The following is a 24,808-nucleotide window of genomic DNA, read 5'->3' as shown; positions in this document are numbered from 1 at the left end:
TATTTGGTCGCTTCGGTCTAAGCCTGAAGAAGCCAAGTCTACGTCTAATATTTCTGCTAATCAGTGGAGTGCTTACTTTAAGTCCGAGTTCAAAGCGCCTGATCCAGTTCTCCAGTCTAATTACGAGAATGAGCTGGCTTCTATGCTTACCAACACCTTCGACGATTTCTCAGTGTCACCGGTCAGAATATGCCACGCCGTTAAAAAGCTGAAAAAGGTATACTCAAAAGGCTGCGATAGTATTTGTGCTCTACATATTTCTTTAGGATGTTATGTTCTTTACCATCATATTGCCCTTCTGTTTCAGATGATTTTGACACAAGGGATAGTCCCAAGTTGCTTTAGTCTGGGTATGGTTATACCGATATTAAAGAACGGGAAGCCAGCCGAACAGCCTTCTTCGTATCGGCCAGTAACGATCTCTTCAGTATTTTGTAAACTATTCGAGATTGTTTTGTTTGATGAGATTTATGATAAGTGTGAGATGCCTCCACACCAGTTTGGTTTTCGAAAAGGTCTCGGGTGCACCCATGTACTTTATCTTCTTGCTAACATATTACTTGATGCTCATCTCTCGCGAGAAACTTTAATCTTAGCTGAATCGTAGGGTATTTTTGGGGTTCCTCTTCTTTTGGATCACATGACCGAAGTATCTCCACTTCCTATATTTGATTACTTCTGTTACAAGTGGCTGAGAAGTCTTCTTTCGCATAGTAGCGTTTGTTCCTTTTCGGTACCAGTGGATATTTAGAATGTGCCTTAAGCACATGTTTTCGAACGCGAGGAGTTTCTTTTCAAGTATTTGATCTAAGTGCCAAGTTTCAGAACCATAACAAAGTGTTGAGAGGACGTTGCTGTTGAACAGCCTCAGCTTGAGTCGGAGAGATTACTTCTGGCTTCGCCAAATTTGAGACAGTTTCCTTAAATATGCATTAGCCGGGCCGATTCTTAACTTGACTTCTCGCTGACACAATCCTGAATTATGGATGGTATTTTTTAAGTCCTTTTTTTTGGTATTTATCTTAAAGGCCAAAAGGTTCGGCAGCGTCCCTGACTTGGTTAAGGTACTGCTGGAGCTTTTGTTTGCTGGACTCTAGGAGGCTGATATCGTTAGTAAAATCAATATCTCCGAGTCTCTTATTGTCCAACTGGATCCCATGTCCATTGCAGGTCCGGAGCATATAATCAATGATAAGAATTATATATATATATATATATATATATATATATATATATATATATATATATATATATATATATATATATACATATACATAACATACATATATATATATATAATATACATATACATATACATACATATATATATATATATATATATATACATATACATATATATATATATATATATATATATATATATATATATATATAGATAAATTCGTCATGTTTAGGGAAATTTGGTTTGGATGAAACGCTAAATTACTCATTGTTCTAATAGAATTTATCGGTTTTCTGAAAAGCAGAAAAAAAGTGTTTTAGTGGTAATGTTGGGTAGGTGTTAGAATTCATCCGCAAAATTTTTGAAAAAAAATTCTTAAATTCATTTCACTTCCTTCCAGGCTGATATTTTGTCAAAAATAAATGAGGAAAATCCTGATCAGTACAACTTGGTGCAGTACTTGGAATTTTTTCAGCACAAAAACCGTCCATGCCTGGTATTTGAAATGCTGGAACAGAGCCTACATGATTTCTTGCAGCAAAACAAAGTGTTGCCTTTAAAATATATCCGACCCATTGCACAACAACTACTTACTGCATTAAAGAGATTAAAGGTAACTATTTCATATTTAGAGTATGATGTCATTCAGTATTGAAGCATTACGACGGTCCTTAAAACTGAAAAATCTGAAGGCTATTTCGAATAGAATGAAAGACAGACAGAAAAAAATCTTATACAAGATCTGCGGCCTTTCTTTTGCATTTTGCTTTAAATAGTTAAGTTATCTTAGTTTTTAGGAATGTCAGCAATGGTAACCGTAATTGGCAGGAGAGAACGCGGGGTATGAAATATCAAAACAGCTTAGTAAGCCTAATTTTGATCATTCAAAAAGAAAGGGATGGGGGCTATTGGGAAATAGTTCACAGGGGACTTAACACCCCCCCCCCTTAACTAACTTAAACTGACTGTATTTTAAACAGTAATCTATATGAAAGATGTTGTTCTATCCCATTTCGTAGGAGTTATAATGAGAGAAAGTTTGAGATGGTTGTGGCACATCTTATAGAAGACATATTTCCAAAGATCTAGGTTTTTGACCATCCATTTAGTGCCAAACGAAAGGCGGGTCCTCCTTAAATGAGGTTGAAAAAATAGGAATTTCTTGGGAGTGTGTAAAGAGGGAGGCATTGAATAGATTGGGCTAGCGGAGGTGTATATGCAGCTGTGGCTCAGCCGGCTTGGTGCAACAGTGAGTTGTTAGTGGTAAATATAGTTTTTAGATATATTGTCACTCTTTACTTAGGTTAATTAAAAAAAACTTTTGCTACAAAAAAAGTTTTTCAAAAAGAAGTAAAGAACTCAATTAAACCAAAAATGAACAAAAATAGAATCAAATAATCTACCAAGCATACAACTACCACAAAGCAGTATCAATAAATAAATGAAACCCAAAACAAACATAAATCAAAATAAATAACAGAGTCAAACTCAAACGAGTTATATTTGCCTGCAAATCTCCTTCAGATTCTCCTCTCCTTCTCCTCTCCTTCTCCTGCTCCTCTCCTTCAGATTCTGGTTCAGGTGACCGTGTCTGTTCCAAAGCCCTTTTGGTAGTAACTGGTTAGAAAAGGGCCCTAGAACTTTTGATTTCCAATTGACTTAGCCTCTTCCGAAGCTTATTCGATCACCCCTTCCACATAAAGTGCCTCTGGGGAAAAAATAACAAATATTTATACATTGAACCTCTATGAGTCTATGCCTTTACTATAGGTAATGCAATACCTTACCCTGACTTAAACAGGAGAGTAAAAATTTCAATTTCTCTTCCAATGAAAATCCTGGATTTATCCAAGGGTAAAATAGGGGAGAATTTTACGTAGGAGATATTCCGCAGGGATATTCTTTCTGGAAGGGGGGCGTAAACTCCAGTTCCCAGGATGAATAAAAAGTGTCACTGAGATGTGAAATCTAAAATAAAAATAGGGATATTAATTCTACTTTGGCCCCCCGTATTGTTGAAAATCCGGATCATGTAGTTCTTTCTGATGAGGCAACTTTAATATTTGAAGCAAATGGCCTTCCACATTCTTTTAGGAGGTAATTAAAATTAAAAAAGAATCAATAAATAGAGACCTAGCTTTAAATAGAGATACTGGCGATATTCCTATAAACCCAAATTAAAATAACTTAAAAATAAAGAATTAAAAAAAAAATGTCTTCAGTTTAAATTAAGATTCTCTGACCACACATTTAATGAAAATTTGGTCAGCAGATAAGCTAAGTCAATTACTAAGCAGAGAATTCTTAGAGAGTCAATTACTTAGAGAATATCATTTTCGCTTCCTTTTTTTTCCGCTGGCTGACATTACTCGGCTATTTTCTCGGCTATTTTTTTTTCTTGTTTGTCATATTTCAATCCTGCTTCTAGCCCTTTCTGTCTTTAATAGTTCACAGAACTAATGTAATTTTATCAAATATCTTAAATCTTAACCAATGCTCGCATTTAAGTATATTCTCATTTACCTTTGCATAAACAGTCAAGGATGCTAATTTTTTGTGGCTCATTTGTTTTCAATTTATAATTTCTTGTTTTCATTTACTTTTAATTAACTGTTTTAAATTTCTAGCCTGACGTTCCCAAAAATGGTAGTGACTTTTGATTGCAATTTTTTTTTTCAATTTGCTTCCATGTCCGTCTGTGATTGATCTTGAATAACATCTTTTGATTTAAGTTCATAATCTTAGCTAAATCTCCCTTTAAGACTCAAGAAAGTCCTGTCAAAAAGAAGAGTTGGATATCTAAAGACTGTACTTCAATGCTGCTGGAGCAGTGAGATTTAACGATTACACAGAACCACCGGTCGAAGTTTATGGACGTCCATTTGAGGCCACGGTTACGAAGAGAAATGCACCCAATCCCAGTTTACGTGTTATTCTTAGTCGGGGTACTGCTGATGCAAGTAAAATAAACAATCACGAGCTTTGTTCGACTACAGAGTTTTTGTCAATTTCAGATTTGTTACTTGTGGAGAATAAGCTCTGAAAACTAAATTCTAAAGTGATTACACATTTGGATTGTTTAGTATAACTGAGGAATTTTCAAATAAACAGTGCCAAAAGCTGTTTTGCGACCGTTAGTTTACTCTTGCATAACTTTATGATGGTATTGAAAAAATCTTTTATACAGGTAATGTTCATTATCAAGAATGATATAACGCTATGACCACTTATATTATATTAAAATTGTATGTTTACACTTTAGTTTTACAATAAAAAAATTAAATTTTCACAATTTTATTCTTTATTTATAATTTATAAAAGTCGCAGATCAAATAGACCACATTATTTGTTGGTGCCTCATTTTTATGTTCATGAAGAAGTAAGTTTGAGTTAGTTGCCGAGTGTTTAAGTATACATGACCCTTGGGAGCTTCATAACATGATATATACCTGACACTAAGCTGTGTTGAAAACAATCTTTTTTTCAACCCTTGACCGTAATACGTGGATGATCTCATCAAGTTTCAATGCATCCCCAGCTAATTGCAGCCAAATTTCTACACTTCCAGAAGACCACGCATGTGGGTAATTACACCCAAGATGAATAGAATGGTGTCGAGTATGGGAGAGGAAGGTTATTTGCCTCCCTCTATAGGTAGTAAAAACTATATTTGGGGTTTTCTGGTACTTATCTCCTAGCCAGTACACTCTCAAGAAATTAGATCTATAGAATCAGGCAAAGACTGGTTTATTGCTGATTGTAAACTGAGACAGTTTGGTTCAGTGGAAAACTACATTGTAGGTATATTTTAATAAATGTTTGGTTGGTATTTTGGTTAGGGTAGGTTAGTTTAGGTTACATTTGGCATGCAGACCCGCGATGCTTAACGACCAACCGCCCTAATGGTCAAACATTTAGAAAATTGTCTTTAAACTTTTTTAAAAGTATCCCTACTTGACACAAAAAGTCTGAAGGGCTTCCTAATTCAATTTTTTTATAGTTAAAAAGTAATACTCTACAAGCAGTTTGTATATGTTAACTTTTACTGTTCAGACCTTTAGCTGTCATACAGTAAGACTGTAATTAATTCAACTATCGCAGTCCAGGGCTCAAACTTACTACTTGATTACTGTCGTCGTTAATAATGGATGATCTAGTAACTATTTTATTATTTTTCGTCCCGCCTAGAACGAAAACTGAGTCGCTTATGAGAATCTCTTCCTCTTCCCCCAAAGAACTTTCTTCTTTTTTTCCTGAAAATTACTTGTAGCTGTCTGGACACATTACAAGAAAGTGCATTGCTGCCTGTACGTTAAATGTACTGCTTCCAATGCACTGATTCGTGTACTGTTTTAGTCAGCAGTCTGTTTCTTAGCTTGGTTTTCACGTTCTCAATCTTGTTAAATCTCCATTTGACATATGGATTGACTGTGGACAAGTAAAGATATTAAGCATAAAGCCAAATTGCTCTTCAAAACTCAATTCGTTGGTTCTACGTATTCTTTGAATGACCAAATACAGATGACTGGACTTCAAATAGTTCTCGAACGCGTGTTATTTCTTTTTTGTTTAATAAAACAGTTTAAAGCAACAAACAAATCTGCCATGAACTGTTCAAAATCCTGTAGATCCATGTTTCAACTGCCTAAAATTCTTTATTCAGTATATTGTCTCTTCTGTAGAACAAACGAAGGAAAGTAAAAACTAACTCTCACACAGGCGTCTTGCTTGAAGGCAAGAACTTTTGAAGTCTTTTCTGTTATTCCTTGATTTCCAGCTGGGTCATCTTTTCTGTGGTTTGCGATGATCGAGAGAAATAGGTTACACTGCTCCAAGATTTGTTAAACCAGTAGCCTACTTTTAGAGAAATCCGTGGCCTGTTTGCAGTCTGAAGCAAATAATGATCTTCCACCTGACCAAATCCTGATATCTTTAAAGTTAGTCCTGCCTCTTTGAACTGTTTGTCACAAATCCTACAATATCACGTACAAAAATGTTAATTCTTTTTGGTAACTTTTAATTATATCTATCAATTGTAAACATTACTTATATTAACAGAATAAAAAATACTTAAAAAGACAGCGATAAAAAAAAGACGTATATGAGGGGGTTTGCCCTCTCCTCAATACCTTACTTTATACGCTTAAGTTTTGTATAGAACTCATTCTTAACGAATCGAAATGAAAAGTCAAACTTTAGCTTACAGAGCGAAGTATTAAGGAGGGGCAAACTCCCCCCATTTGCATAATAATTTCTGTTCGTTTCATGTTTTATTGTTGCTCCTTACTTTCAGTTAAAAAAATCATTTTTTTTATTTAATTAAGCATAAAGCCAAATTGCTCTTCAAACTCAATTCTTTGGCTCTACGATATTCTTTGAATGACCAAATACAGATGGCTAAACTTCAAATAGATCTCGAATGCATTTTTTTCTTTTTTGTTTAATAAAACGGATTAAGTTGACAAAAGTTCTGTCATAAACTGTTCAAAAGCCTGTAGATCCATGTTTCAACTGCTTAAAATTCTTTATTCAGTATATTGTCTCTTCTGTAGAACAAACGAAAGAAAGTAAAGACCAATTCTCACATAGGCAAGAATTTTAGAAGTCTTTTCTGTGGCCTGCTTGCAGTCTGAAGCCAATAATGATCTTCCACCTGACAAAATCCTGATATCCTTATAATTAGTCCTGCCTCTTTGAATTGTTCTGTCACAAATCCTACAATATCACGCACAAAAATGTCAATTCTTTTTGGTAACTTTTTAATATATCTACGTATATGAAGGTTTTTACCCTCTCCTCAATACCTTACTTTATACGCTAAAGTATCTCATAGAACTTATTCTTAACGAATTGAGATGGAAAGTCAGACTTTAACTTAAAGATAGAAGCAATAAGAAGGGGTGAACTCCCCCTATATGTATAATAATTTTTGTACGTTTCATGTCTTAATGTTGCTCCTTACAGTCAGCTAATAAGCTTGATTTTTCTGTTTAAGCTCTTATCAATTTTAAATAATGCCGTGAAATCCGGCTATCCTTCAATGTAAATTCCCTTACTTCTACAGAAAATCTCTCAATCGGAATGTCTTCCCGAGTAAAATCCACCCCTACCCTTCCAGAAAAATTCCCCCTAAACAATTCCATTCTAGCTGAAAATTCCCTACGGAAATGTTTTTCTCGGACGATACCAGGTGAAAATTTTCTTAGCGCACTTCCATTTGAAGAAGGCTTTAATTTCTAATTGCTTTTAAAATAATACCGGAAATCACTTCCTCTGTGGGAGATTTTTCCAGCAAATACCCCCCCCCCCCTATAAGAAAGTTGCTCCCACCGAAAATTCCCTCTGGAGAATTTATCCCGTGGAAAAGTCCAACCTGGGGAATTTCTTCCACAGAATATCCTCCCCCCCCCCAAATGCAAAGATAATCTAGATAATTCCTACCCAGTAAAAATTTCGCTCCCCCGGACAATGACCGTTAACATATCAACATGTAAAATGGAGTAGGCAGAGAGAAAGTAAGACAAACGAAAATAATTTTCTATTGGCTACTTGCCCTTCAATCCTTTTAGTCATTTAAAAAATGCACTAGAACTTTTAATTTCCGTTCGAATGAGCCCTTTTCTCATTAATATTCTTTCCTATATTTATATTGATACTCTTGGACTGTTGGTTCTATGCAATCATCCTACAAAAAACAAACACGAATCCGTGGTCTTTTTTCTCCCAAAATAAACAAAATTTCACTTTATTAAGGATGGAAGCTGGTAACTTCTACAATAGGGTTCTCGGATACGCTGAATCTGATAGTATGATTTGATTTTTATTAAGATTCCTTGACATTTAGGGTCTGTTTCCTCATACCCCTTCTCTAAAATCAGGCAAATATTCTCGGGCTCGTAGACTTTTATGGGTAACAACAAACTTTATATTATATATATATATATATATTGAATAAGCATCATAAGCCAATTCTATTCATATATCTATTGATATCAAACTTGCGTTTTGTTGAGTTTTGGTTACTACTGAGCCGCGTAATTCCTTGCTAACAGTTCTTTACCCCAAACTGTTTGATTTACTTAAAGCCTAAATTGTTATTTTAATTTATGTCCATCGAAATTCAGGTGAAATATTAGGTATTTTATGGCGTAAAAGACCTTTGTTTTGCATAACATACTTTTTGAAAAAAACAATTCACGATTTCTTAGAAATTAGCAGAGAAACAGGGTTATACTTTCCCTTTAATGTGCAATTTTAACACAAATATACATAATTTAAGTTGACACTAAATAAATCATCACTGCTCCATAATGACAACATAGCATAGAAGAAAAAATTGAGTTCACTCAGACCAAATAGTCTTTCAAACAGTTTGTGGTAACGAACTGTATTTAAGAGCGATCAGGCTCAATAGTGACCGAAACTTTTAAAAAAGAAATTTTGTATACCAATAGATATATGAAAAGAATTGTCTTATTATGCTGAATCCAAATATATAAGTTCCATTAAGTTTAACTATACCCATCAAAAGCTACGATCCTGATAAAATTTGTCTGATTTTCAAAAAGAGGGGTAAAGACCCCCCGAAGTCATAAAATTTTAATGAAAGTCACACCAGCAGATTCGAAGTATGAAAGAATCTTACTATAGAGATTCCAAGGTCCTATCTGCCAAAATGTCGAATTTGGTAATTTTTGCCAGAAAAAATATCACGGATGCGTTTTTTTTTTGTTTTTTTTCCCCAGAGGTGATTGTATGAAACCAGTGGGCCTAGAACGCCAGGAGAGGGCTTATTCTAACAAAACCAAAAAGTTCTAATATACTTTTTAAGGGACCAAAAAAAAATTGGAGGGCAACTAGGCCCCCTTCTACGCCACTTTTTTCCCAAAATCATCCGATGAAAATTTTTAGATGAGTAATTTGTTCAGCATAGTTGAAAGGCCCAATAAATATGTCTTTGAAGATAGCATGATCCTCCAGAGCCACTGGGGAAAGGTCGTTAAATTAAAAAAATTGCCCATTGTTTACGTATAGTATTTGTTATTGCGAACAGCGAGCAAAAATTAACATAAAGAATCGAGACAAGCCCAAAACGAGCAGAAATAATAATAATCTGGACGCAAAACTCCTATGTCTCCCCATGAGCAGAAGTTAATTAGCGCTTTACTGAAAAAAATTTAAATATTTCTACTTTAATAACCTTGGGAAATCAAATAAAATTAACATTTTTATTACTAAATATCAGTATATATGTATATTAAACTGACAATCCATATACATTTGTATTATTTCTTTTCTGTAAACTCAAAATTATGTTCTTGCTATTGGAAAGCATAGGGATTCTGAGCCCTACTCATGTTGATTTCTGCTCCTTTCGGGTTAGCCTCGGTTATTTATTGTAATTTCTGTTCGTTTTGGGTTTCATTTATTTATCGAGTTCCTTACTTTTTTTTGAAAAATTTATTTTGTGAAAAAAGTTTTTTAAATTAATCTATAAAAATGACACCCGATTCAAATTTTCAGCAACAACGCCATCATTAAGGTCTTGCAATTTCTGGTACTAGTAGCAGAAGTTTCTTTCTTTTTTTCGGTATCAAATTTGTTGTGCTTATTAACTCGTTATTATTAGCTTCGCATAGCTGGTTTGGACTAGCCCATATATATCAATTACTATAAATATTTTCAACAAATAAATTTTTCCTTTCAAAATATTGAAAATCCTTTTATCATATTATTAGTTTTGTTATTTCTACATGAATACCAATAAAATTTATCTTTTTATCTTTTATTTAGGATTAACCTTTTCTGAGGCAATTGATGTGTGGAGTCTGGGCTGTTTGCTGGCAGAACTATTTCTTGGAGTGCCTTTATATCCTGCATTAAATGAGTACGACCTTATCAGGCAAATTACGATAAATCGAGGCAACCTTCCAAATACTATGCTAAAAGTTGCCTTTTATACAGCAGAGTTCTTTAGGAAGGATCCAAAATCAAACTACTATTTTTGGAAACTGAAAGAACCTGATCAGTATCACCTAGAATTTGGTAAGTTTTCTGTTCTCCTTGCTTCTTAGGAGAAGGAAAGAGGACAATCTAATGTCTGCATATATATTTTCTTATGAGTCGCATTTATAAGTTTTACATTGTTCCTTAGACTGAAATTCGTAATAGAGGAGTCTATTTTCCCCAAAAGCCATAAATACTGACTTTTGTTATGCTTCACAACATGAGAATATGAGATGTGCCTTTTTCTTTTCGCGCCGAATTCTTAACATATAAATTTTTAATTGCAGAAGAAATCAAATCGATTTTATTCTTCATTTGATTTCTGATCTTTTTTAGATAATGACGAGAACACCCTTTACCCCACAGAAAATTCCTCCACGAAAAGCTCTTGCCTCAGATCTCAATAGTGACAAGTCTTTGTCAGTCACTTTGCTCCTCCTAATTTCCAAAGAACTTCATTTTTGACGGCTGAATGGTGATAAAGAACAAAGAGTGCTTCGAGTTCTGTCAAACAGTTAAAAATACTAAATAAAATTTAAGTGTTTGTTCTAAGTGAGAAATCAAAATAACTACTTGAAAGATGAAAAATTAACTTCATGTTGAATTTTTTTTTAATTTCTTCGACACGGTTAACTTAAAATCATCAGCGATGCTAATCTTAATAAATATTTATTAAGCTTCATTCATCATTATAATGAATATTAAGGCCAGAGCTAATAAAAAGTCCCAAGTTCATATTTAATCTGTATTAAATTTAAAATAAATAAGCATTACGTTAACTTTTTACTAAAAATTCAAACTAACTAACCTGACTTATCTGAGAACACAATGAAACATTACATGAAAACAGTTCCTGTCCAAGATTTTTCTTTCGGCCGATTTTTTGGCATTCAAGATTTTTTATTTGGCTATTTCAAATATAAAATATTTTTACTGCTCTGCTAGATTTTTTTCAATGCAGTAAAGTTGAAACGTATAAACATATTAAAAATTACTTCACATTTGACCAGGTTTTTTATCCTTAAAAAGTATATATCAAAAATATCACTCACTTCAGCCGGAAAATAAAGTTCAACTTAACCAATCCATAGCATAAGCTTTCATTCTCACCTTTCTTGGCGTTTTTCATATGCAAAGTTGTATATTTGTTGTGCTAGAACAAATATAGTGCAATAAACGAAATTGGAATTACATAGAACTAAGAAATCGTAACCAGAAGAAACATTTTTAAGTCCTTTTATTTAAAGTTGTAGCCTCCATAGAACAAAAATTAAGATTCATCTTTCCAGTTTTTAAACTAAGTGTGTCAAACAGATTCATATTTTGATCTAGCTAACATTCACTGGCAATGAAATTTCAGTTTTAACATAAATTTTGATCTTTTCCTGCCATTTATTTTGACTGGATTTTTGTCTGGCTTCTTAGTGCTTTTTTCAAATTGAGATTAAAATGGTGTATAGAAATTTCAAATCATTTAATCAGAATGCTTGCAAATAAATGGGTACATGAATAGATATTATATACATAAGAACTATTGATTAGGCCTTTTTTAGGAAAACCACAATCCCATTTTGGTTGTTCTGCTTCGCGTCCCTGAATAAACATTTTGTTTTCAGGCATCAAGCCAGAAGAAGACCTAAATTACATTTTTAATTGCTTAGAAGATATTACTGAAATGGGTACACCTTCTGAATTACACGGCAAATGTCTACAGGCAGAAAACACCGACAAACTCGAATTTGTTGAAATGCTTAAAAAAATGTTAGCATTGGATCCGGTAAGATTGTTGCTTCCTTTTACCAGAAATCAATATTTTTTTTTGTTTCCATAATTTCGTTTATTTTTATCCATGGTCTTCAGAATAAAAAAGGTTAAGGTCATGAAAAAATTTGTAGATGTTTAATTAATCTGAGGTATTTCTTCAGTGGTTGAAAAAAAAATGTTTTGCCATCTTTTACAGTTTTCTTGGATGTATCCTTTAGGCCAATTTTTACAAACCACCTTATTACTTTTGTTGTTGACATACTTCACTTAAAACAACTTTGAAATGTTTATATTTGATATTTGATTGTTATTGATTGATAAGCTGTTTTAGAACAGAAGATTTTCTTACTGTTAAGGTGGAGACTTCTTGATCAATTATGAAAATAAACAACAATTCCGAGCACATTAATGGTGTTAGAAATTTAATTTATGTCAAAAACAAATTAAAGAAACTCTTGTTGTTTAGGAGATTATTATTTACAAGTTAGACAAACTTAGGAATTTGAAATTAAGTCTTTTTAGACTAAAGTGTTGTAAAACCGAGCTTTATACTGTAAATTGTCTTGAGCACAGAACTGCAGAAAATTCAGAATCAGCCAATTGACTTTGAAATATAAAAGAATAGTACTAGTGGACTTGAAGTTTTGGTGTTCAGGGTGCGCCTTGGTGCCACTGATTGAGTTCTATGTTTTTCTGATAAACACATTTCTATCGAACGGCTCTATTTTGCGTGAGACAATTGACAAACTATGTATCAAAGTTATGTTTTGACACATGTTTATTTTATAGGGGAAACGCCTAACTCCTGCCAAGGGATTGGTTCAAAGTTTTTGTACAATGGATCATCTGTCAGATTACAAACACAGTCCTTACATTACACAGGCAATCAAACTGATGGACATTTGTAACACGAGCATCTACAATCATTCTAGAAAAAGAAGCTACCAGAGATCGTTCCCTCAGCAACCTTAATTTGCCAGTCCCTTTTCCACTGGTGGATCCAAGGGGAGACCCTGTCCCCCAGGAAATTTTCTGGTACCATCATTCCTTGTTTCTTTCTGTTTTTCACTCAGTTTAAAAATAATTTTGATAATTTGGTCAATTATTGGCACCCTTTTCAAAATGAACCCCCATTCCATGATTTTGCTCTAGACCTACCTTTGCCTTCTTCCAATCTAGAGGTTCCCTTTGGTTCCTACAATTTTCTTTTAATGCTAGCAGATAGTGTTGTAAAATTATCATATAATGAAAACTCAGTAAGTAAAATTGGTAAAATAAGGCAAAATTGGTAATATAAGGTAAAATTTGTAAAAAAAAAATGCTTCCTACAATTTCCCTTTAATACTAGCAGATATTTTTTGTAAAATTACCTTATAATAAAAACTCAGTAAGTGAAATTGGTAAAATAAGGGAAAATTGGCAAAAAAAAGAGGGTAAAATATGGTACTCCCTATGAAATACAGGGTAAAATTGTGTTTTAGAATTGCCCTGTAGCTACAAGACCAGTTGAACATTTCTTCAAAGCATCACTCACACTTTTTAATGAAATTTTTTAATGATTCTGATTTTCGGGGCTTATAAAAGGTAATGCCCCTTCATCTAGAGCTTCATCAATTTAATTAACTGTCTAGTTTATCCCTTTGGTAATCTTGTGCCTAGGAAAATACCTAAGAAATTGGACAGTTCCTGATTTCGGACATCCATTTGGTAAAATCAAATGGATGAAAAAAATAAAAAAAATAAGTCAAATTTATCATTATTTGGAAGTAAATCAAATATACTTAAATAGCCGTGTCCAGCCACATTCCTCATATCATATACATGTTATTTTCATTTATTTATGAAAGTACCGAATACAATGGCTTGATTTGTTTGGTTGTCTTGGTTCAGTCTTTCTTCTGCTCAGTTACAGTTAATTCAAAATATTAGTTTTCCTTCTTATTTTTAGAGCTCTGAAGACGGCTGGGAAGAAGTCCCTGACAAAATATCTGCCTCTATCATTTTCGCTTCCTTTTTTTGTCCGCTGGCTGACATTACCCTCATTTTTCTCGGCTATTTTTTTTTTCTTGTTTGTCATATGTCAATCCTGCTTCTAGCCCTTTCTGTCTTTAATAGTTCACAGAACTCATGTAATTTTATTTCAGCTAATAATTCACCATTTCAAAATTATAAACACCTTTAATATGATACACTTTAGCGTTCTGATAGCAAGATACAAAAAACAAATTCATATTCAATTCTTTTTTCTGCCAGCCCCTATGCGCTTTTGTGCTATGAAAATTGCAAGGCGACGTAAAATATGTCAGTAAAATGTGTAATATACTGGTAAAACACGTAATTTTACGTAAAATACATGAAATAAAATATTTAAAGGGTCCGTAAAATTACGGTAAAATACCCAAAAATTACCATGACCAATTTTGCCAGTTACAACAATACCACCTGACGTATAGTGGCCCTGTTTCTAGAGACATTTTGAAAGGAAGTTGATTGAAGAAACTTAGCCAACTTCTTGGGATATCAGTATTTATTCTGGTAAAAAAGCTTTCCAGACATTATAGTACACAATATTCACTTCATCTTTATTCTGATTAATACTGACGACATTACCGTTACGACTCACCTTTCAGACAAAAGTGACCATAGTCATGACTTTAAAGAAATGTTGCCATTGATAGGACTATGTATCTATTTGTAATAGTCAGTTCTAACATTATTTTATAATTTATCAAATTTATTGATGAGCTGAAGTCTGATTATTTGTCAAATATTTGTGTTCTAGTTGTGGGAATAAACATAAAAACCATGGCAGACTTTAGTGGATCTTGGAAAAGATGCTAATTTTTTGTGGCTCATTTGTTTTCAATTTATAATTTCTTGTTTTCATTTACTTTTAATTAACTGTTTTAAATTTCTAGCCTGACGTTCCCAAAAATGGTAGTGACTTTTGATTGCAATTTTTTTTTTCAATTTGCTTCCATGTCCGTCTGTGATTGATCTTGAATAACATCTTTTGATTTAAGTTCATTATCTTAGCTAAATCTCTCTTTAAGGCTCTAGAAAGTCCTGTCAAAAAGAAGAGTTGGATATCTAAAGACTGTACTTCAATGCTGCTGGAGCAGTGAGATTTAACGGTTACACAGAACCACCGGTCGAAGTTTATGGACGTCCATTTGAGGCCACGGTTACGAAGAGAAATACACCCAACCCCAGTTTCCGTGTTATTCTTAGTCGGGGTACTGCTGATGCAAGTAAAATAAACAATCACGAGCTTTGTTCGACTACAGAGTTTTCGTCAATTTCAGATTTGTTACTTGTGAAGAATAAGCTCTGAAAACTAAATTCTAAAGTGATTACACATTTGGATTGTTTAGTCTAACTGAAGAATTTTCAAATAAACAGTGCCAAAAGCTGTTTTGCGACCGTTAGTTTACTCTTGCATAACTTTATGATGGTATTGAAAAAATCTCTTATAAAGGTAATGTTCATTGTCAAGAATGATATAACGCTATGACCACTTATATTATATTAAAATTGTATGTTTACACTTTAGTTTTACAATAAAAAAATTAAATTTTCACACTTTTATTCTTTATTTATAATTTATAAAAGTCGCAGATCAAATAGACCACATTATTTGTTGGTGCCTCATTTTTATGTTCATGAAGAAGTAAGTTTGAGTTAGTTTCCGAGTGTTTAAGCATACATGACCCTTGGGAGCTTCATAACATGATATATACCTGACACTAAGCTGTGTTGAAAACAATCTTTTTTTCAACCCTTGACCGTAATACGTGGATGATCTCATCAAGTTTTAATGCATCCCCAGCTAATTGCAGCCAAATTTCTACACTTGCAGAAGACCACGCATGTGGGTAATTACACCCAAGATGAATAGAATGGTGTCGAGTATGGGAGTGGAAGGTTATTTGCCTCCCTCTATAGTTAGTAAAAACTATATTTGGGGTTTTCTGGTACTTATCTCCAAGCCAGTACACACTCAAGAAATTAGATCTATAGAATCAGGCAAAGACTGGTTTATTGCTGATCAAACAGTTCGTGGTAACGAACTATAAATAAGGAGTGACCCGACTCAATGGTAACCGAAACTGAAGAAAATGGGTTTTTGATATCAATAGATACATCAAAAGAATTATATTTCAATGCTGATTTCAAATATTTAGCTTTCATAAAGTTTAATGCTACCCATCAAAAGTTACGCGCCTGAGAATATTTGTCTGATTTTCAAAAAAAGGGGGAAAGACCCCCTAAAAGTTATAGAACCTTAATGAAAATCACACCATCAGATTCAGAGTATCAGAGAACCCTATTTTAGAGGTATCAAGCTCCAGTCTACAAAAATGTGGAATTTTTAATTTTTTGTCAGAAGAAAGATCACGGATGCGTGTTTATTTGTTTGTTTGTTTGTTTTTTTTTTGCTTTTTTTCCCCAGTGGTGATCTTATCGACCCAGACGTCCTAGAATATTGTGGGAGGGCTCATTGTAACGGAAATTAAAAGTTCTAGTGCCCTTTTTAAGTGACCAAAAAAAATGGAGGGCAACTAGGCCCCCTCCCACACTTATTTTTTTCCCAAAGTCACCCGATCAAAATTTTAAGATAGCCATTTTGTTCAACATGGTCGAAAATATGATAAATATGTCTTTTAGGATGACTAAATCCCCCGAAGTTCTCAGAGGGAGAGCTAAAAGTTATGAACTTTACCCAATGTTAACATATAGTATTGGTTATTGGGAAGTATACAGAAGTTTTCAGGAGGTTTTTTTTCTGGTAGTGAGAAGGAAGGGTGGGTCGGTGGTTATGTTGGAGGATCTGTTCATGAAGGAAGTTTTCATGGGGGAAGGGAAATTGCCATGAAGGGGGCGCCGGACTTGCCAGCATTATTTATTGGTTATTGGGAAGCATACAACCATTTTCAGGAAGGATTTTTTCTGGAGGGGGGGGCTAGAGGAGGGGGTTAATCTGGAGAATATTTCCGTGGAGGATGTTTCTTTGGGGTAAGGGACATTTCTGTGAAGGGGGCTCCGGATTTCCAAGCATTATTTAAAAAACGATCAGAAATTAAATAAAAAAAAACAAGTTTTTTCAACTGAAATGTAAGAAGGAATATTAGAACTTAAAACGAACAGAAATTATAACGTATGTGAGGGAGTTCTCCCCCAAGTCAATACCTCACTCTTTACGCTACAGTTTTTTTTTTAGTGATTTTAAAAGATCTATCTATTATAATTAAACGGCATTTTTTATTCTGGGGTTTGTTAATAAAAATTTTTTTTAAATTTTAACTTAATTGGCATCGTATTGACTAAGGGTAGAACCCCTTCATATACGTAATAACATATACGTAATAAAAAAAAAACAATAGAAAAAATAGCGATACGGCTAAATAGTAATCGAAACTTTTAAAAACGGAATTTTGATGTCAATAAATGTATCAAAAGAATTTGTTTATAATGCTGAGTCTAAATATATAAATTTTATTAAGTTTAGTATTACTCATCAAAGGCTACGAGCCTGAGAAAATTTACCGATTTTTTAAAGAGGGGGAAAACATCCCCTCACAGTGAAAAGATTTTAATGAAAACCACATCGTCAGATTAAGCGCATCAGAAAACCCTATAGCTTAGATTTCAAGCTCATATCTGCAAAAATCTGCAACTTTGTATTTTTTGCCAGAAGAAAAATATACGAATATAGAAGTTAGTTACGTAAGTTAATTTGTAAAGACATCCATTTAGCAAAAGAAAAGTAAAATTTTTATGCACATAAAAGCTGCATTAACTAAAAAACGATCAGAAATTAAATAAAAAAAACAAGTTTTTTAAACTGAAAGTGAGGAGCGACATTAAAACTTAAAACGAACAGAAACTATTCCGTATATGAAAGGGGCTGTCCCTTCGTCAACGCCTTGCTCTTTACGCTAAAGTTTTTTATTGTTTTAAAAAATAAAGTTGTGAGAAAGAGTCAAACTTTAGCGTGAAGCGCCAGGTGGTGAGGAGGGGACAGCCCCTTTTATATGAGGAATAATTTTTGTTCGTTTTAAGTTTTAATGTCGCTCCTTACTTTTAGTTTAAAAAACTTGTTTTTTTTTATTTAATTGTAAACTGAGACAGTTTGGTTCAGTGGAAAACTACATTGTAGGTATATTTTAATAAATGTTTGGTTGGTATTTTGGTTAGGGTAGGTTAGTTTAGGTTACATTTGGCATGCAGACCCGCGATGCTTAACGACCAACCGCCCTAATGGTCAAACATTTAGAAAATTGTCTTGAAAATTGATCTGAGGGTGGCTATCCCCCCTCAACACGTCGTTTTTTCCCAAAATACATTGAAAAAAGATTTCTAGACAGTTATTTTATTTAAAATAGTCCAAAGATCATACAACAAGGCTTTTGGGGCTGGTACAAACCACCACAGCCTAGGAGCGAGGGTTGTCAGTTATGCGGCTGGCCAATTAAGGGGGAACGGAATAGGAAAATTCCCTGCTACCTCTTCCATGTTAAATATTTTTGGCTTGTCTGGCGACAACAGACGCATAAAGGCATCAATTTTGGTTTCTATCTGTTCCCTTGATCTAGCAACATAATCTGAGTTTACTATTTTTTATTTTTTTATTTTTTTTTTACTGGGCTTTCTAAATTAGGCTTTTTCGTGCAAATTACATTTAAGCTTTTATAAAAGAACGGTACACACAAGTTTAATAAAATTAACCCGAACTTGTAGAGGATTTTGAAAGAAATAACTTGACTTTTAATTTTTTTTTTCCTAATTAATTAAAAAAAGTCATTTTCATAAGTTTATTTGTTTCTACTAAAAGTTGTTATCATCAGTCTTATATTAGAAACTGCTGAACTGTTGCATATTTAGTTTCAATAGGCGGGCATAAATACCAATCTTCCGGTGATAAACAGCCATGGTTTCAACTTGTATCGTCTGGCATGATAAGTGAATGTTTCAACATATTATGCAAATGGGAATGCTCCGTCAAATTAGGTTGCAGGCCAAGATTTTTAAAGAAGAGAAAGGCAATTAAAGAAGAACTTGGCCTAGTTAGTTCACAAAAGTGCTTTGTGAAATACAAGGACAACGGCAGAAAATTTTCCGGGGGGGGGGGCAAACGCCCAAATATCAGTGGTGGTTGGGTGACATGGAAAATATTTCAGGATTTTTTTTTTCCTAGTTATAATTTTATTTTTAAATACTTTTAGAAAAGAACTCTAAAAAAAAGAGCAACTATATTACCTGCAAAATGAAACAAAATACAGTAAATTTTAAACCGCAAGGATTCCTGGCAAAAGGATCAATTTGCTGAATCAATAATATATTTAATTATTATGCATTTAATTTTAAGAGAAAACCAAACTCAAACCCTAATTACAGAAAGATTGCTTTCGTAGATTATAACGGTTGTAGACTTGCCTTTATACAATTTCTCACGCTCCATTAAACAAAAAATGAGCAAAAATATAATCAAATAATCTACCAAGCGTGAAACTACCACAAATCAGCGTCGATAGTTTCAGAATCAATCTTATGGGATTAGACCTAAACCTTTCCAAAACATTATGGATAATGCTTCTTGTTTGACTTTTATTCTGTCATTCCAGCTGTTTATTTCCAGCTTTTTCAACCATCAACCTTTTATCAACTGCTTTTTTTGCAATCTACCTTTTTTCAGCCATATCTAGTGTAAATTTGGAGTTCTAGGGGGCGGTAGCCCCCCTCCGTGTGCCCATGAAAACTACTATTAATATTGTTATCAGACTGCATGTTTGTCAGACTGCACAAGACTGGTCATTTATTAGTAATTCTATAATGAGAAATCAAACAAATAGGGATTCGGCTGACCTATGAGATATGACTTTTCTCATTATTTTAATGATTTGATTATTTTAAAGAAAGGAGGACTATTATAAGATTAATAATCCAGAGGGGGTTTGAACCCCTCCCCCCACCCCGAAATGTGTGCCTGAATCGCAAAAACGTAACAGAAATGTACATAAACAAATTTTGTATGCGTTTTTAAGGTATTTTTTTGTAAAACCTCCCCCAAATTTTTTTTTTTAGTCAAACCCCCTCCGAAAAAAAATCCTGAGTATGGCCTTGAAGATTAAGACTGGATAACAGAACATTCCATATTCTCTTTGTGATTCCCTGGAAGTTTCAGCTTGATTCGGTAAGCTGTTCCAAAAATATTTATGGTACGCCCTGTTGCCAATCTGCATGCACATAATATGTTTTGATTTAGTTCAACTTTTCCCTCGACATTCTTCAAATGTTAAATCAGCCGTATTTGTAATAGAACTAGTCTTACTTGTCGTGTTTTGATTCAGTTTAAATTTAATCTCTATATTCTCACAAATTTTCACCTTAATACCCTTAGTATTAGTGATACTAGTATCATAATAACAGTTGTAATAGTAGTAGGAGCAGCAGTAGTAGTGTTGTATACATAGAATTAGTAACAGTAATATTAATAGCAGTAGTAGCATAAAAATGTTAACTTTTAGCCAGTTGAACCTCCCTCTCGGCTGAACATCACTTTTTAACAGGGAACTAAAACTTTCTATTTCAAATTTAATAAATTTGAAGAACTTTTTGTGAAGTTTTTGTGACCTCTTCTGAAGTTTTTGTGACCACCCCTTCAATAAAAGCCTTATATGTTAACGGTGGACAACTTGGACCGTAAACGGGGCTGCTGATTTTGAAAAGACAACATGTTGTTCTGAGGGCTGTGTGTTTCTTCCACAGTTTATATAATTATCAGATAATTTTATACAGATAATTATATAAACTGTGGTTTCTTCCAACCTATGAGGCACACTTATTTGAGCTATAGGCAAAATTGAACAAAACCCTTATCTCAAAATATTGGTCATATGTATTTAGGGAAGGAAAAGAGGGTATGGGGAGTGGATTAGATAGCTTTTGACTCTTAAAAGGGCATTCTTGAAAACATGAATTTCAGTTAACCATATTTACTACACTGCTGAAATTCTTTTAACGTCCTTCAGTTTTCTCAAATCTGCATATATTCCGTCTAGGACAACACTTACTAAAAAAGTAAAAAATTTCTACAGCTCTTATAAAACACCAATTATAGTATTGCTCTAAAGTCATATTTGTACAATTTTATAGCTAAAACTTGGCTAAAATCACAGAACCTTTGCAATAAAGCAGGATTAAGTTACAGCAACTTTTTCCGTTGCTGTAACTTAATAAAAAGCGAACCACATTTTTGAAGCTATCGCTCTTCGATGACGGCGTATAACTATCCTTGATGTAATACTATCCTCGGTGTTTTATAAGAGCTGTAGACATTTTTTACTTTTTTATCATGTGTTGTCCTAGACGGAATATATACAGATTTGAGAAAACTGAAGGACGTTAAAAGAATTTCAGCAGTGTAGTAAATATGTTTAACTGAAATTCATGTTTTCAGGAATCCCCTTTTAAGAGTCAAAAGCTCTTTAGATAAGATTATCTTATACTCTTAGATAAGAGTATCTAAGGCATTAATTATTCAGTCCAATAATTGCTGGGTTATGTTATTCATAATACCGGGTGATGGTTAATCTTATTCAAAAAATTCTTTAACACTTTTTCTTGCATTCTTCAAACAGCGATGTAGTTACATTTTGATTGTTGAACTGTGATATCAAAATTGGTACAAGGGATTGAAATGGCGTTGGATTTGAGAATTCAGAAAATTATCAATAATGCCTCACCCTCATATAATATTGGGTCACATTCAAAAAATAACCCGGTTCATACTGAAATTCAAGGTATAATATTGGTTTCGCTTATGTTAGGGATCTTACTTGAGTTTTTATTTAGTTGAACCTCAGCACTTCCTGATATTTTCTTTTTAGTACTTTAGCTTTAGAAGTAGCTGTAGAAGTAAGCAGCAGTGATAGTAGTATTGGTAGTAGAGCGCATAAATAGCCTTTTGGTCAATTAAACTTCCCTCTGAGGTACACCCTGAAAGTTCTGACTTAATTCCATAATTTTTTCCTGGCATATGACTTTCGTACTATTCCGAACAAAATGGCTGTCTAAAAATTTTGATCGGAATCATTTTCCTATTATTGCAAAGGTTCTAAAATCACAGAACCTTTGCAATAAAGCAGGATTAAGAGCAGGCAATTCATTCAGTAGCCTACAGAGAATAAAAGGAGAGTTTACACGGCACTCAATAGTCTATTACGGCCAAACGCAAAAAAATAAATCCTTTTGAAGTTTTGTTAATTTTCTTCTGTGTCATTCACTTATGGTTTATTTCTTTGTTTTCTTTCATCAGGAAGACTATGTTTTATTTCAAAGTAATTAGTAAAATAACGTAACTTGAGGTAAGGCATTAATTATTCAGCCAAATAATTACGGGGTTATTTTTTATTCATAATACCGGGTCATGGTTAATCTTATTCATAAGATTCCTTAACATTTTTTCTTGCAATTTTCAAATAATGATTTAGTTACATTTTGATTGTTGAACTGTTTTGTCAAGATTGGAACAAGGGATTGAAATGGCTTTGGATTTAAGAATTCAGAAAATTCTCAGAAATGCCTCACCCTCATATAATATTGGATCACATTCAAAAGATAACCCGGTTCATACTGGAATTCAAGGTATAATATTGGTTTTGTTTATGTTAGGGATCTAACTTGAGTTTTTATTTAGTTGAACCTCAGCACTTCCTGATATTTTCTTTTTAGTACTTTAGCTTTAGAAGTAGTTGTAGAAGTAAAAGCAGCAGTGATATTACTATTGGTAGTAGGGTGCATAAATAACCTTTTGGTTAATTAAACTTCCCCCTGAGGTACACCCTGAAAGCTCTGACTTAATTCCATAATTTTTTCCTGGCATAGGCTATTTCCGTTTTACAATTTGCATGCATATAGTATGTCTTAATTTAGTTCAAATTTTCGCCTTCATACCCTTAGCATAATAGTACTAGCGTCATAATAGTAGTGTTTGCACCAAGAGCAGCAGTACGAACATGTTGCCTTTTGGCCAGCTGAATATTCGTCTCACGATCAACCCCGGAAGCATTGTTATATGACTTTTGATGGGTAACATTAAATTTGATGAATTTTACATATTTTGGAGAAGCATCAAAATTTGCTTCTTCTGGTGTATCTATTGTTATCAAGACTCTGTTTCTTACAGTTTCAGTTACTATTGAGCCGCATCAGTCCTTACTTACAGTTCGTTAACACGAACTGCTTGTTTATAAAAAAAATCAAAAAAATCTAAGAATAGGGAGAGATTATCAGCCCTTGAAAACATTGTCACTGAACTGAGAAGCATTTTAAGTAACTGTTCAATGATAATAAATCGATGAATTTAGTTTCAATGGTTTCTTATTGAGAAAAATACAAATTATTGATCTTTGCGTTGAAGGGGTGTCACAACAGACAGTTAAGCTTTTTCTGAAATGCTTAGATTTGTTGAATAGATGCATACAATATAAATGTATGACCTTCAAATGCCTCCCAGTTTCAGGGGTAGTATTTGGACGCGATGATACGTTCTTGACTATGCCTAAAAAAAACAGTTTGGAAAATTTTTAAGGAAGAATAAGACAAGCTTAGCCTGTGGAGACCTATGTAAGGTCTTAGATAGATGCAAATACCAGTGTAGTTTATCTTCTTTTATTACGGTATTTGGATAATTCTCTACATTTTTAGGAGTTGGGAGTGATCCATACAGACTTGAAGCCGGAGAATATAATGCTCATAGATCCTGTTCAACAGCCGTGCCGAGTCAAGGTGATTGATTTTGGAATGTCTTGCAACTCAAGCAATGTAGCACTCAACCCTACTTTACAAACAATACATTATAGATCCCCTGAAATTATTTTAGGTAAGTTTTGACAATGTTAAAATTCCTTGTCAATCAATTCAATCAATTCTGTTCAATATCTTCCCTAAAATAGGAGGGTCCGATAAGAACAAAGACCAAACCATCTTCCATGTAGAAATGAGTAGTCAAACAATTCGTGGTAATGACCTGTAAGTAAAGACCAACTCGATAAAATAGTAGTGTGAACCCTAAAAAACAGAATTTTCAAAACAATAGATACATCCACAAATCAGCATCGATAAATAAATGAAACCCAAAGCGAACAGAAATTACAATAAATAACCGAGTCAAACTCAAAACGAGCAGAAGTTAACATAAGTTGGGTGCAAAACCCCTATGCCTTCCCAAGGCCTGAACAAAATTTGCAATTTACTGAAAAAATATAAATGTTTTTACTTTTATAACTTTAATAAATCAAATAATTTAAACATTTTGATTACTAAATATAAGTATGTATATATTAAACTGACAATCCACATACATTCGTATTTTTTCAGTAAGGTAAAAATTATGTTCTTGCCTTGGGAAAGCACAGCGATTCCGAACCCGACTCATGTAGATTTCTGCTCCTTTTTGGTTGGACTCGGTTGTTCATTGTAATTTCTGTTCGTTTTAGGTTTCATTTATTTATCAATGTTGATTTTTGGTAGTTTCATGGTTGATAGATTATTTTATTTTATTTTTGCTCATTTTTTGTTTAATGGAGTTCCTTACTTTTTTTTGAAAATTTATTTTGTGAAAAAAGTTTTTTAAATTAATCTATAAAAATGACACCCGATTCAAATTTTCAGCAACAACGCCATCATTAAGGTCTTGCAATTTCTGGTACTAGTAGCAGAAGTTTCTTTCTTTTTTTCGGTATCAAATTTGTTGTGCTTATTAATTCGGTATTATTAGCTTCGCATAGCTGGTTTGGACTAGCCCATATATATCAATTCCTATAAATATTTTCAACAAAGAAATTTTTCCTT

The 24,808-nt window shown here is 33.4% G+C and overlaps 2 protein-coding genes across 2 annotated transcripts in view; both read left to right on the top strand.

The window, feature by feature from the left end:
* LOC148950795 (homeodomain-interacting protein kinase 1-like) overlaps window positions 1–24,808 on the top strand; it is a 31,051-nt gene that overhangs the window by 1,115 nt on the left and 5,128 nt on the right. The window contains exons 2-3 of the mRNA XM_089090433.1: window positions 1,584–1,796; window positions 23,663–23,837. Coding sequence (XP_088946559.1) covers window positions 1,584–1,796; window positions 23,663–23,837 — 388 coding nt within the window. The remainder of the gene's footprint in view (window positions 1–1,583; window positions 1,797–23,662; window positions 23,838–24,808) is intronic.
* Window positions 7,938–13,262, top strand: LOC148950796 (homeodomain-interacting protein kinase 1-like). Its single transcript, XM_089090317.1, has 4 exons — window positions 7,938–7,947; window positions 9,977–10,228; window positions 11,806–11,966; window positions 12,743–13,262. The coding sequence occupies exons 1-4, from the start codon at window positions 7,938–7,940 to the stop codon at window positions 12,923–12,925; spliced, it is 606 nt and encodes a 201-aa protein (XP_088946443.1). The 3' UTR covers window positions 12,926–13,262.

Source organism: Artemia sp. Qi Xiang Cuo, chromosome 6 (assembly GCF_049724085.1).
Source record: "Artemia sp. Qi Xiang Cuo chromosome 6, ASM4972408v1, whole genome shotgun sequence".
Lineage (NCBI taxonomy): Eukaryota > Metazoa > Arthropoda > Branchiopoda > Anostraca > Artemiidae > Artemia > Artemia sp. Qi Xiang Cuo.
The sequence above is the reverse complement of the archived record's forward strand: the minus strand, read 5'-3'. Positions and strand labels throughout refer to the sequence as shown.

Excerpts from the sequence above, each read along its gene's own strand:
- LOC148950796 (XM_089090317.1), top strand. Across the intron at positions 10,229-11,805 it reads TCAGTATCACCTAGAATTTG|GCATCAAGCCAGAAGAAGAC; the intron begins GTAAGTTTTCTG and ends TTTTGTTTTCAG. Across the intron at positions 11,967-12,742 it reads AAATGTTAGCATTGGATCCG|GGGAAACGCCTAACTCCTGC; the intron begins GTAAGATTGTTG and ends TTTATTTTATAG.